At 52.1% G+C, this 14,067-nt stretch overlaps 1 protein-coding gene across 1 annotated transcript; it reads right to left on the bottom strand.

Moving 5' to 3' along the window:
- Positions 1 to 304: 304 nt before the first annotated feature.
- On the bottom strand, positions 305 to 13,833 carry LOC119966955. The gene is made up of 4 exons (XM_038798909.1): positions 13,634 to 13,833; positions 10,969 to 11,098; positions 4,297 to 4,471; positions 305 to 2,466 (listed from the first exon to the last, which is right to left on the bottom strand). The coding sequence occupies exons 1-4, from the start codon at positions 13,763 to 13,765 to the stop codon at positions 2,301 to 2,303; spliced, it is 603 nt and encodes a 200-aa protein (XP_038654837.1). The 5' UTR covers positions 13,766 to 13,833; the 3' UTR covers positions 305 to 2,300.
- Positions 13,834 to 14,067: the final 234 nt, after the last annotated feature.

Genomic DNA, 14,067 nt, shown 5'->3' with positions numbered 1-14,067 from the left:
CTCCAGTGATATCCCATTGACAGAGTTAGAAACACTGCTCAGAGTGGAGTTTGACAGGTTGAAGTGTTGGACTGCACGCGGTGTGAGCTGTCACCTGACCAATATGGAGCTCGCTCTCCAAGTGTCACATCTCCCAATAAATTACTCTCCGTATCTTCATTCTTCCTCATTCTTTAATTTTACACCTCAACATCTGAACAGAATCATTTCACTGAAATGTGGAGAGTTTATCTGATATGAAAGTAGTGATGTGATCATTGACCCAGATTGATTTGTGAGGAAGAATCTAACACGAGACCAAATGTGTAAATGCATCACCCTCTTTATTTCACAGTGAGAATCATTCCCAGCAGTTTGAAAAACAAAAGACAAACAAAGACTAGAAGACGATGGATTATTTACTGCAGCAGAGAAACCTGTGAATGGCCCACCTGTTAACGGGAGTCAGATCTGAATCCATCATTTTCTCAATCACAGATTCAGTCTGTCGATATTCCCAAAGTCAGCTCCCAGTGTGGGTTTGAGGAGATCTGAATGGAAACTTTATTCCATCTTCAGTCTCTGGATTCTAATTTTAGATTGGGATTCTTGCTCCAGTTTAAGGACCAAGTTTAAGCTGCTTCAGACCTGGGTCAGCAAACTGCCACTTCCCTGAGCTGGGCCCATCTGTTTCCTGAACTTGGACTGATCTGAGTCAGATCAAACCCGATTGAGAAACAACCTTTTTAATCATCCCCACCACAATGTCCAGTGTTTGATTCTCAGGACTGGCAGGAAAAGGGAATATTTTACTGCCCACACAGGATGTTGTGTCCATTAGCAGGTTTGTCCAGTGAGTGACGTGTTCTTCCTACAGTGTCCAGTATCTATACCACACAGTCTGTTATATGGTCCATTCCCATTATACAGCACAGGACACAGAACTATTCAAACATTGAAGCAAAATCTTCCAGATGATGTGATGAAAATCTCATTATTTTACAAATGGTGAACACACTTTACAGTTTAAACATTCCCTTGTAATTAAATCATTCCATCTGGAACTAACTCCGAGTGAGAGAGCCCAGGAACAGTCCCACATCTGATCACTCCATGATTTCACATTGAACAGCTTCAATACTCTGTGCTCTGTAACAAATCCCAACTCTTTTCACATCAACTTGAAACATTCTGGTCAGTATGATGGATAAATATGAATATATTCCATCGCTGTGTGAAGATAGAACATTCTGGAACTGTACCTGACACTAGGGCCATCTCAGTCTCAGTTTCACAATTCATTGAAAGCAAGATGACAGAAAAAGCAAATTAGTGCAGTGATTAATCCCCGTTCCCCAATAGAGGGCCCAGCACCCGGTACTATTGAGTTTTGCCCTGTATCTGTGCAGTGTGGAGACGTGTTCAGCAATGAATTTGAGACGTTGAAGGGAAACCAAATTAAAAACATTATTAACGGGAAATAGAGCAGGCGGGACTCAGAGACAGTCAAATATATCAGGGCTGGAGTCACATGTACGGTTAACGTGTGGGTGGACCATCACGTGTTTGCTCCACATTTGGTTGGTTCAGTGAGTGGTGAAGAACATGGCAGGTAGAATATGATGTGATGATGTTTGGGCTCCTTAGTTAAGGGTGGATGATCCGAGTTTAGTGGGAGTACATTCCCTGTTTATTAGACAGATTACACACTCGAGGGACAGTGTGGGAAGGTGGAGTTAAGGTCGAAGATCAGCCATGATCTTCCTGAATGGTGGAGCGGACTTGAAGAGTCTCTGTTTTTATTTAATTTTGAGGCAGACAAAAGGGTCCAGCCCCAAGTGAGAACCAAGATCACCGGACAATGTGGGGAGAAACTGAACTGGACATCGAGAAAAGAACATTGATTAGAATCATTGAGCTAAATAATCAATGGGACAGTGTATGGAAATGAGGAAGGAATGTTCACTGTTGATATTAATGTCTCTGAATAATTTTGAATCTAGAATAAATGCTGCAGTGTGTGTGTGTGGGAGTCAGAATTACTAACTGCCAGTAGAGGGCAATATTTCTCAACAGGGTCAAAGGGATTTGGAGATGGACATTGTTGGGATTGTCCACAATGCCAATATTGACACATATACGTAACCTGTCTGATAGACAGACATTGCGTCCCTCAAAGGTAAATATAACCTTCTTCAGGTAAGGAGATTAAAACTATGCTCAGTATTAAACCCAATGGAAAGTTAAACAGTTTTAGAATAGAGTTAAGCATATCTCACTGTTTGATGTTTAGAAAGGTAACAGAACCTTCCAGAAAACCTTCATTCTCCTGTCTTTTCAAAACCCATTCCTGTTAACCCGTCTGTGTTAAAAATATCCATGATAAAGTATGTGCTGTCGAAGGATTGGTTGTCCTGTTCCAAGTCCTTCATTATTTGAAACAGACGTTCCTCCATTTGCTTTTTATCAACTTTCGTGTCAAAAGCCCTGCAACAGAATTAAGAACAGGAATTAAATTTTTATACTCCTGACAAAACCTGTTTGCAAAGTCAGTTGCCATGGCAACAGGAACCGAGTTGACCGTTCAGCCCATTGAGTTTCCTCCATCAGTCAGTTAGTCCAGGCATTGTCAAACCCGGGGGCACGACCCACGGTGGGTGTCGGGAGGGTCGCGCAGCCGTCTGTCACGGCTCTCCCAGTCACCCAGCCGTCTGTCACGGCTCTCCCAGTCACCCAGCCGTCTGTTAATAACGCCGGCGGCAAGCGGCCTTCAAAATGGCTGCCAACATGTAAACAGAAAAGCGGCCGCACTATGCATGTGTGCCAGAGTGTCCATCCTCCAGCCTCACAATGACACCCGGACAGGAGGGCGGACTCCACACCATCCAGGCCTGACCCACTGCTGAAAACAGCAGAAAACACCCAGGGGAATAATTAATGATGGGTGGGAAGATTCAGAGTGTTTTCCAGCAAGCGGACACATTCCTGCCCATGTCCCTGCCCACGTTCCTGCCCATGTTCCTGCCCACACTCCTGCCCCAGTTCCTGCCCACACTCCTGCCCATGTCCCTGCCCACGCCCCTGCCCATGTTCCTGCCCACATTCCTGTCCACGTTCCTGCCCACGTTCCTGCCCACGCTCCTGCCCACGTTCCTGCCGACGTTCCTGCCCACGTTCCTGCCCACATTCCTGCCGACGTTCCTGCCCACATTCCTGCCCACATTCCTGCCCACACCAGAACACTTAGTCTCAAAATGGGAGAATCCCACCCCAGGCTGAGTGATGATGATACAAGAGCTGACAGAAAGGAACATCAATCACAATATATAGAACATAGAACATAGAACATAGAACATTACAGCGCAGTACGGGCCCTTCGGCCCTCGATGTTGCGCCGACCTGTGAAACCATCTGAAGCCTATCTGACCTACGCTATTCCATTTTCATCCATATGTCTATCCAGTGACCACTTAAATGCCCTTAAAGTTGGCGAGTCTACTACTGTTGCAGGCAGGGCGTTCCACACCCCTACTACTCTCTGAGTAAAGAAACTGCCTCTGATATCTGTCCTATATCTACCACCCCTCAATTTAAAGCTATGTCCCCTTGTGTTGGTCATCACCATCCGAGGAAAGAGACTCTCACTGTCCACCCTATCGAACCCTCTGACTATCTTATATGTCTCTATTAAGTCACCTTATCAAACGCCTTACTGAAATCCATATACACCACATCAACCGCTTTACCCTCATCCACCTGTTTGGTCACCTTCTCAACAAACTCAATAAGGTTTGTGAGGCACGACCTACCCTTCACAAAACCGTGTTGACTATCTCTAATCAACTTGTTCTTTTCAAGATGATTATAAACCCAGTCTGCACGTCCTCCCCGTGTGTGCGTGGGTTTCCTCCGGGTGCTCCGGTTTCCTCCCACAGTCCAAAGATGTGCGGGTTAGGTGGATTGGCCATGCTAAATTGCCCGTAGTGTCCTAAAAAAGTAAGGTTAGGGGGGGGTTGTTGGGTTACGGGTATAGGGTGGATACGTGGGTTTGAGTAGGGTGATCATTGCTCGGCACAACATCGAGGGCCGAAGGGCCTGTTCTGTGCTGTACTGTTCTATGTTCTATGTTCTATCTCTTATAACCTTTTCCAACATTTTACCCACAACCGAAGTAAGGCTCACAGGTCTATAATTACCAGGGTTGTCTCTACTCCCCTTCTTGAACAAGGGGACAACATTTGCTATCCTCCAGTCTCCCGGCACTATTCCTGTCAACAAAGACAACATAAAGATCAAGGACAAAGGCTCTAAACTCACCTGCCATAGTACCACACAGGAGGTGCTGTTACTATTTCAACTGTTGGATCTGTTGGTGCTGGTGGGTTGGTGACTTGAGGAACTATCACAAGAAATACTCGGAATTTCTGCTGTATTTCCCCATTTTTCAAATATCCAATAACTCCCCAAGGTGCAGAGAGGGGAACAATAGTACCTGTGGACAGACACACACACTGTTACAGCATTTAGCTGGGTGATCAGCTATTAGGTAGTCAGAGGTTACAGGTCAGGGGGCAGGGTCACTTTGGTGAGATGTGGAAAATGTTGTGATATCACTTTAAGGGAATATGCAAATGACCAAGTTGCCAGGATGGAGAGCAGCATGTGGCCAACATGGTCCCACTCGGAGTGTGAGAGCCGAATGTTGTGTTCTGCTTCTTCACGTAGCACAAGCTGCTTCCTTGATGTACGCTCTGACAAAGGAAGGTTCAGACTTGGAGATAGGTTTAACACATTTATTGAACAGTTAACAATTCTCCTACTTGAGTTTGACTCTCCTGCTGATCTTGCTATAGTATCTCAGTCTAACTAACCAGTCTGCTCTAAGCCATGCGGTGGGTGTGATGCTTCCTGATCTGCCCCTGTCTCTCTGAGTGTCGCCTATAGAAAGAGAGAGAGCCTGTGTGCCCTGTCCTTTTATATGGGTAGCCCCCTTGTGGTAGTGTCACCTCTGGGTGTCTTGACTGCCCATTGGTCAGTGTCCTACCTTGCTGACCTATTGGTTGAATGTCTGTGTGTGATGATGTCTCTGGTGCTCCCTCTAGTGTTTATTTAGTTGTAATGTATTTACATTAACCCCTTGTGTATTTACAGTGATGGATATCAGCAAACCGGTCACCATATTGAAATGTCAGTCCAGCTCACTCATCTCACTCTGTGCAGCCCCCTCCCTTCACCAGACTGTGCAGCACGTTAACACCCAGCTGGGAAAGCCCCCCAGCCTCAAGGGAAAGTCTGTTCCTCATCTACCCCCTCCCTGCCCCCCCCACACCCCCCTTCCTGCCCCCCCCCCACACCCCCTCCCTGCCCCCCCCGCACCGCAACCTACCCCCCCACACCCCCTCCCTGCCCCCCCGCACCCCCTCCCTGCCCCCCCACATCCCCTCCCTGCCCCCCCGGCCCCCCTCCCTGCCCCCCCACACACCCTCCCTGCCCCCCCACACCCCCTCCCTGCCCCCCCCGCACCGCAACCTACCCCCCCCACACCCCCTCCCTGCCCCCCCCACACCGCAACCTACCCCCCCACACCCCCCTCCCTGCCCCCCCACACCCCCTCCCTTCCCCCCCCACACCCCCTCCCTGCCCCCCCCACACCCCCTCCCTGCCCCCCCACACCCCCCTTCCTGCCCCCCACCCACACACCCTCCCTGCCCCTCCCCACCGCGACCTACCCCCCACACCCCTCCCTGCTCCCCCACACCCCCTCCCTGCCCCCCCCACAGCCCCTCCCTGCCCCCCCACCGCAACCTACCCCCCCCACACCCCCTCCCTGCCCCCCCACACCCCCTCCCTGCCTCACCCCCACACCCCTCCCTGCCCCCCCCCGCCACACCCCCTCCCTGCCCCCCACCCCACACCCCCTCCCTGCCCCCCTCACCGCAACCTACCCCCCCACAACCTACCCCCCCACACCACACCGCAACCTACCCCCCCACAACCTACCCCCCACTCACACCGCAACCTACCCCCCCACACCCCCTCCCCCCACACCACACCGCAACCTACCCTCCCCACACCCCCTCCCTGCCCCCCTCACCGCAACCTACCCCCCCACACCCCCTCCCTGCCCCCCCCACACCCCCTCCCTGCCCCCCGCCCACACCCCCTCCCTGACCCCCCCCACACCCCCTCCCTGACCCCCCCCACCGCAACCTACCCTCCCCACACCCCCTCCCTGCCCCCCCCACACCCCCTCCCTGACCCCCCCCACCGCAACCTACACCCCCCCCACAACACCCACACCCCCCTCCCTGCCCCCCAGCCCTATCCCCCTCTTCCACATTGCCCCTCTCGTCTTCATCAAGCCATCAGTAACCCCCAACCCCCGACTCCAACGCTCCTCACACTCCTCCCCTCCTCAAACTTTGTACCTTTATTGTGGCTGCTGAGTGACACAGAGATGCCCAGATAGACACTGGTCTGTGTCCCTGCTGGAAGGGCAGACAGCACAGAGCTGCCCAGATAGACACTGGTGTGTGTCCCTGCTGGAAGGGCAGACAGCACAGAGCTGTCCAGATAGACACTGGTGTGTGTCCCTGCTGGAAGGGCAGACAGCACAGAGCTGCCCAGATAGACACTGGTCTGTGTCACTGCTGGAAGGGGAGACAGCACAGAGCTGCCCAGATAGACACTGGTGTGTGTCCCTGCTGGAAGGGCAGACAGCACAGAGCTGCCCAGATAGACACTGGTGTGTGTCCCTGCTGGAAGGGCAGACAGCACAGAGCTGCCCAGATAGGCACTGGTCTGTGTCACTGCTGGAAGGGCAGACAGCACAGAGCTGTCCAGATAGACACTGGTGTGTGTCACTGCTGGAAGGGCAGACAGCACAGAGCTGCCCAGATAGACACTGGTGTGTGTCCCTGCTGGAAGGGCAGACAGCACAGAGCTGCCCAGATAGACACTGGTGTGTGTCCCTGCTGGAAGGGCAGACAGCACAGAGCTGCCCAGATAGACACTGGTGTGTGTCCCTGCTGGAAGGGCAGACAGCACAGAGCTGTCCAGATAGACACTGGTGTGTGTCACTGCTGGAAGGGCAGACAGCACAGAGCTGCCCAGATAGACACTGGTGTGTGTCCCTGCTGGAAGGGCAGACAGCACAGAGCTGCCCAGATAGACACTGGTCTGTGTCACTGCTGGAAGGAGGAGACAGCACAGAGCTGCCCAGATAGACACTGGTGTGTGTCCCTGCTGGAAACACAGACAGCACAGAGCTGCCCAGATAGACACTGGTCTGTGTCACTGCTGGAAGGAGGAGACAGCACAGAGCTGCCCAGATAGACACTGGTCTGTGTCCCTGCTGGAAGGGCAGACAGCACAGAGCTGCCCAGATAGACACTGGTGTGTGTCCCTGCTGGAAGGGCAGACAGCACAGAGCTGCCCAGATAGACACTGGTGTGTGTCACTGCTGGAAGGGCAGACAGCACAGAGCTGCCCAGATAGGCACTGGTGTGTGTCACTGCTGGAAGGGCAGACAGGACAGAGCTGCCCAGATAGACACTGGTGTGTGTCCCTGCTGGAAGTGCAGACAGCACAGAGCTGCCCAGATAGACACTGGTGTGTGTCCCTGCTGGAAGGAGGAGACAGCACAGAGCTGTCCAGATAGACACTGGTGTGTGTCACTGCTGGAAGGGCAGACAGCACAGAGCTGCCCAGATAGACACTGGTCTGTGTCCCTGCTGGAAGGGCAGACAGCACAGAGCTGCCCAGATAGACACTGGTCTGTGTCACTGCTGGAAGGGCAGACAGCACAGAGCTGCCCAGATAGACACTGGTGTGTGTCCCTGCTGGAAGGGCAGACAGCACAGAGCTGTGCAGATAGACACTGGTGTGTGTCCCTGCTGGAAGGGCAGACAGCACAGAGCTGCCCAGATAGACACTGGTGTGTGTCCCTGCTGGAAGGGCAGACAGCACAGAGCTGCCCAGATAGACACTGGTGTGTGTCCCTGCTGGAAGGGGGAGACAGCACAGAGCTGCCCAGATAGACACTGGTGTGTGTCCCTGCTGGAAGGGCAGACAGCACAGAGCTGCCCAGATAGACACTGGTCTGTGTCACTGCTGGAAGGGCAGACAGGACAGAAGTACAGGTAGGTACGGTTAGAAAGAAGGTCAATGCAATGCTTGTCTTCATTGGCAGAGGGATAGAACACCGCCGGTCTGTTTGGCTCACTTGGTTGGGCAGCTGGTTTGTGATGCAGAACGAGGTCAGCAGCGTGGGTTCAATTCCCGTACCGACGGGGGTTATTCATCAAGGCTCCGCCTTCTCATCCTCGCCCCTCGCCTGAGGTGTGGTGACCCTCAGGTTAAATCCCCACCAGCCAGTTCTCCCCCTCAAAGGGGAAAGCAGCCGATGGTCACCTGGGGCTCTGGTGAATTGACCTGAACTTTCGAACCAAAGTAGGAATGTAATGTTGGGACGGTATAAGACGGGGGTGAGTCCATAACTGGGATACTGTGTTGTGGTGACCACATTACAGAAAGGATGGATTGCTCTGCAGAGAGGGAAGAGGAGGGGTACTAGAATATTGACAGGGCTGGAGAATTGTAGCTACCAGGAGGGATTGGAGAGGTTTGGGTTCTTTTCCTTGAACAGTGACAGGACTGAGGTGTACAAAACGGTGAGGCGTAGAGATAGAGTTAGACAGGAGCAACCTCTTCCCATTGGCTGTGAGTTCAAACCCCCATGGGTGATTGATGTGTGGCCGGAGGTTTGGGGGGGGCAATGAGGAAAATCCTGTTCTGCAGAGAGTGTTGGGTGGTCTGGGAATCACTGCCTGAGTTGCTGGTGGAGGCAGAGACCTTATACTGTTTGAAAAAGCAGCTGGATTTCCACCTTAAGTGTTGTAAACTGCAGAGCTATGGGCCGTGTGAAGTACAATGGGATTAGAAAGGACACCTGGATATATTTGGGTTAGCATGAACAAGACGGTTGGAATGGCCCCCCTTCTGGGCTGTATCATTTCTCTGGTTCTGTGTCTATGGTGCTACCTTGTGACCTTGAGGAGAGCGTGTGCAGAAAGCTGAGCTGTGAAGAATACAGCTTGCAGCCACCCTCACAGACCCAGCAGCTGCAGGAGATCTTTGTGCTGTCTTTATTGGTGTTTGTATAGAGGAAATCTATGAGGACTGTTGCCTGAAAGGGATGTTTAGCTTCGAGTTTGACACGCAGAAATCTTTTTAGAGATTTCGATAGGCTGCAAAATCGGGCAGAGAAATGGCAGATGGAATTTAACCCGGACAAATGCGAGGTGATGCATTTTGGTCGATCCAATTCAGGCGGGAGCTATAAAATAAATGGCAGAACCATCAGGAGCAGAGAGACACAGAGAGATCTGGGCGTGCAGGTCCACAGATCCTTAAACGTGGCAGCACAGGTGGAAATGGTGGGAAAGAAAGCATTCGGCATGTTTGCCTTCATCGGACGGGGTATCGAGTATAAAAGCTCAAACATTATGTCACAGTTACATAGAACAATGGTTAGGCCACATTTGGAATACTGTGTCCAACTCTGGTCACCGCACTACCAGAAGGATGTGGAGGCTTTGGAGAGAGACAGAAAAGGTTTAGCAGGATGTTGCCTGGTATGGAGGGTATTAGATATGAGGAGAGATTGAATAAACTGGGATTGTTCTCCCCAGAGAGACGGAGGCTGAGGGGCGACCTGATTAAACATTCACCCTCAACCACCATTAACCATTAAACATTCCCCCTCAATCACCATTAACCATTAAACATTCACCCTCAACCACCATTCACCATTAAACATTCACCCTCAACCACCATTAACCATTAAACATTCACCCTCAACCACCATTAACCATTAAACATTCACCCTCAACAACCATTAACCATTAAACATTCAGCCTCAACCACCATTAACCATTAAACATTCACCCTGAACCACCATTGACCATTAAATATTCCCCCTCAATCACCATTAACCATTAAACATTCACCCTCAACCACCATTAACCATTAAACATTCACCCTCAATCACCATTAACCATTAAACATTCACCCTCAACCACCATTAACCATTAAACATTCACCCTGAACCACCATTAACCATTAAACATTCCCCCTCAATCACCATTAACCATTAAACATTCAGCCTCAACCACCATTAACCATTAACCATTCACCCTCAACCACCATTAACCATTAAACATTCACCCTCAACCACCATTAACCATTAAACATTCAGCCTCAACCACCATTAACCATTAACCATTCACCCTCACCCACCATTAACCATTAAACATTCACCCTCACCCACCATTAACCATTAAACATTCACCCTGAACCACCATTAACCATTAAACATTCACCCTGAACCACCATTAACCATTAAACATTCACCCTCAACCACCATTAACCATTAACCATTCACCCTCAACCACCATTAACCATTAACCATTCAGCCTCAATCACCATTAACCATTAAATATTCCCCCTCAACCACCATTAACCATGAAATAACTGGACACAGTTAGTTACAGACGATTTCTCTTTAACAAGGTAGAATTTCCTGTCACTGAGTCTCAGACAGGAGCCAGCTTTCCTGCAGCATCCACTGAGCTGAGAGAGATGCTGTTTCTCAGCTTCTACAAGGGTTCATGTCGACTCCAATAGCGGGTTCATGCCTGACAAAGAGCCTTTATTACACTGGGGAAATTCAGCAACTACAGCTGGAATCCCGCTCCCAGTACACGTGGGAAACTGTCCTGGATTCTGGGAATATAAAGCCGGCAGGTATCAAAGCAGGAGCCCCATTAGCGCCTCAACCCACTAGTCCCATGTGACCGAGGATCACTCTGGGATTGACAATTCTTTGGTCAGTGTGTCAGTCTGTACAGAAAGTTTCAAACCTGACAGGTTAAAGAGGGAACGGTTGCTTTATAATCTGTTGTTACTTTGAAGGAACATCTGACATACCTGCAACATTCCCACAACGTGCATAACTGAATAGTTTCTCCAGACCGATTGCCAGCGCACTTTCAATATCCTCTGCATCAACTTCAGTTTCAACCCTCTTACGTTCTTTAAATTGCACCTCATCATAATTCTGCAACAAGAAAATAAAATCCATCACCATGTGACACAACTGAACTGGCACCAAAACCCATCAGTGTTGAGGGGCCTGTCCTCGGTTCCCAGGTGTGGGAACAGTATTCATGTCCTGCATGGACTGACCTGGGAAAAGAGTTTGGAGTTGATGATGGGAGACTTGGCATCCCCATTTCCAGATGGATTTTCCTGACCCCCTCATGCACTCTTTCAACTTTCGAGTTACCCTGCACATTGGGCCGGACTCCTTCCCCTTGGGCTTTCAATGAAAACAAATATAGAGAATGTTATTGACGGCCATCGACACTGAATCATGTCCAGTCATTGTGTTTCCCTTTGGCTGTTTTACCACATTATTTAAACAGAAAGGTTTCAATGGGTTAGAAACTGAGCCTCGTATCCAGGCACTAATCCAGGCTGAAAGCATAGGAGCTGGAATAGGCCCAACAGCTCCTCAAGCCTGTTCCTGATAGGGAGACCCCCCCTCCACACAGAGACCCCTGTGATAGGGAGACCCCCCCTCCACACAGAGACCCCTGTGATAGGGAGACCCCCCCACAGAGACCCCTGTGATAGGGTGACCCCCCCACAGAGACCCCTGTGATAGGGAGACCGCCCCTCTCCCCACAGAGACCCCTGTGATAGGGAGACCCCCCCTCCACACACAGAGACCCCGTGATAGGGAGACCCCCCCCCCACAGAGACCCCTGTGATAGGGAGACACCCCCACAGAGACCCCTGTGATAGGGAGACGTCCCCACAGAGACCCCTGTGATAGGGAGACCCCCCCACAGAGACCCCTGTGATAGGGAGACCCCCACAGAGACCCCTGTGATAGGGAGACCCCCCCCACAGAGACCCCTGTGATAGGGACCCCCCCCACAGAGACCCCGTGATAGGGAGACCCCCCCACAGAGACCCCTGTGATAGGGAGACCCCCCCACAGAGACCCCTGTGATAGGGACCCTCCCCCACAGAGATCTCTGTGATAGAGAGACCCCCCCACAGTGACCCCTGTGATAGGGAGACCCCCCCCAAAGAGACCCCTGTGAGAGGGAGACCCCCCCCCACAGAGACCCCTGTGATAGGGAGACACCCCCCCCCCCACAGAGACCCCTGTGATAGGGAGACCCCCCCCCCCACAGAGACCCCTGTGATAGGGAGACCCCCCCACAGAGACCCCTGTGATAGGGAGACCCCCCCACAGAGACCCCTGTGATAGGGAGACACCCCCCCCCCCCCAGAGACCCCTGTGATAGGGAGACCCCCCCCCACAGAGACACCTGTGATAGGGAGCCTCCCCCCTGCTGCCGGAGGGGAGGGAGTGTGAGGGCTAATGGGGAGGGGGGGTGAGGGCTAATGGGGAGGGGGGGTGAGGGCTGATGGGGGTGGGAGGGGCTGTGTGGTGGGGAGGGGGGGTGAGGGCTGATGGGGAGGGGGGATGAGGGCTGATGGGGGGTGGGCTGGGCTGTGTGATGGGGGGGGTGAGGGCTGATGGGGGTGGGCTGGGCTGTGTGGTGGGGAGGGGGGGTGAGGGCTGATGGAGAGGGGGGTGAGGGCTGATGGGGAGGGGGGGTGAGGGCTGATGGGGGTGGGCTGGGCTGTGTGGTGGGGAGGGGGGGTGAGGGCTGATGGAGAGGGGGGGTGAGGGCTGATGGGGGTGGGCTGGGCTGTGTGGTGGGGAGGGGGGGTGAGGGCTGATGGAGAGGGGGGTGAGGGCTGATGGGGAGGGGGGGTGAGGGCTGATGGGGGTGGGCTGGGCTGTGTGATGGGGAGGGGGTGTGAGGGCCGATGGGGGGTGGGCTGGGCTGCGGATGGGGAGGGGGGGGGTGAGGGCCGATGGGGGGTGGGCTGGGCTGCGGATGGGCTCACTTGGTCCCTACTATCTGGGCCCAGGTGTGGTGGGCCTGACCAATGGGGCAAACATTCCAACGTGACTCTCAGGGACAGAGAATCCCGGGAGTGCTGAGCAAAGGGGTCATTCCCATCCATTCCCATTTATTTATGCTCCCGCTGCCCTGTGGTCAATGTGTCTCTTTGCCTTGGGTCCCATGGGCCCTGACTTGATCAGTCTGCCACGAGGGACCCTATCAACAGCCTGGCTAAAGTCCATATCGACCACTCCAAATGCATTTCTGGTTCAAGACATTACTGTGACGGGAGAACCAAAACCCTAAAATGGATTTGCTGAATATGCTCTCTGTCACGCTGATACAGGGTAGCACAGGGGTTAGAACTGTGGCTTCACAGTGCCAGGGTCCCAGGTTTGATTCCCGGCTTGGGTCACTGTCTGTGCGGAGTCTGCACGTTCTCCCCGTGTCTGCGTGGGTTTCCTCCGGGTGCTCCGGTTTCCTCCCACAAGTCCCGAAAGACGTGCTGTTAGGTGAATTGGACATTCTGAATTCTCTCTCTGTGACCCGAACAGGCGCCGGAATGTGGCGACTAGGGGATTTTCACAGTAACTTCATTGCAGTGTTAATGTAAGCCTACTTGTGACATTAATAAAGATTATTATTGTTCTAATTATACTTACCTTGTCCTCAACAAATATTGAGGGTTTCTGGCAGTCATTTTCATCACAGAGTTCGATCACCTTGCCTACTAGATTCTGTGCAGCGAGATGGTTCCAGAAGAGGACAGACACGGTTAAGAAGATTCTCAGCATCTTGGTGTCGGGACAGGTCTCTGGTGAATTCACTGAATGACCCTCAGCACCTTCAGCTCGATCTGCAGTTTGAGCAGAGAGCTCAGGGATTTTTATACAGTTTCAAAGGGATGGTTTTGAATAAAGTTTAGCTACGGGAACATCACGGTGTTGAAGAAACTCTCCAGCTGATTAACTATGGAAATGTATTTTGGTATTTTGATCCCAGCCTGGAATATAGAAATCATTTAGAAATTACTGGCAGCACGGTAGCACAGTGGTTAGCACTGTTGCTTCAGTGCTCCATGGTCCCATGTTCGATT

Source organism: Scyliorhinus canicula, chromosome 6 (genome assembly GCF_902713615.1).
Source record: "Scyliorhinus canicula chromosome 6, sScyCan1.1, whole genome shotgun sequence".
Taxonomy (NCBI): domain Eukaryota; kingdom Metazoa; phylum Chordata; class Chondrichthyes; order Carcharhiniformes; family Scyliorhinidae; genus Scyliorhinus; species Scyliorhinus canicula.
The sequence above is the reverse complement of the archived record's forward strand: the minus strand, read 5'-3'. Positions and strand labels throughout refer to the sequence as shown.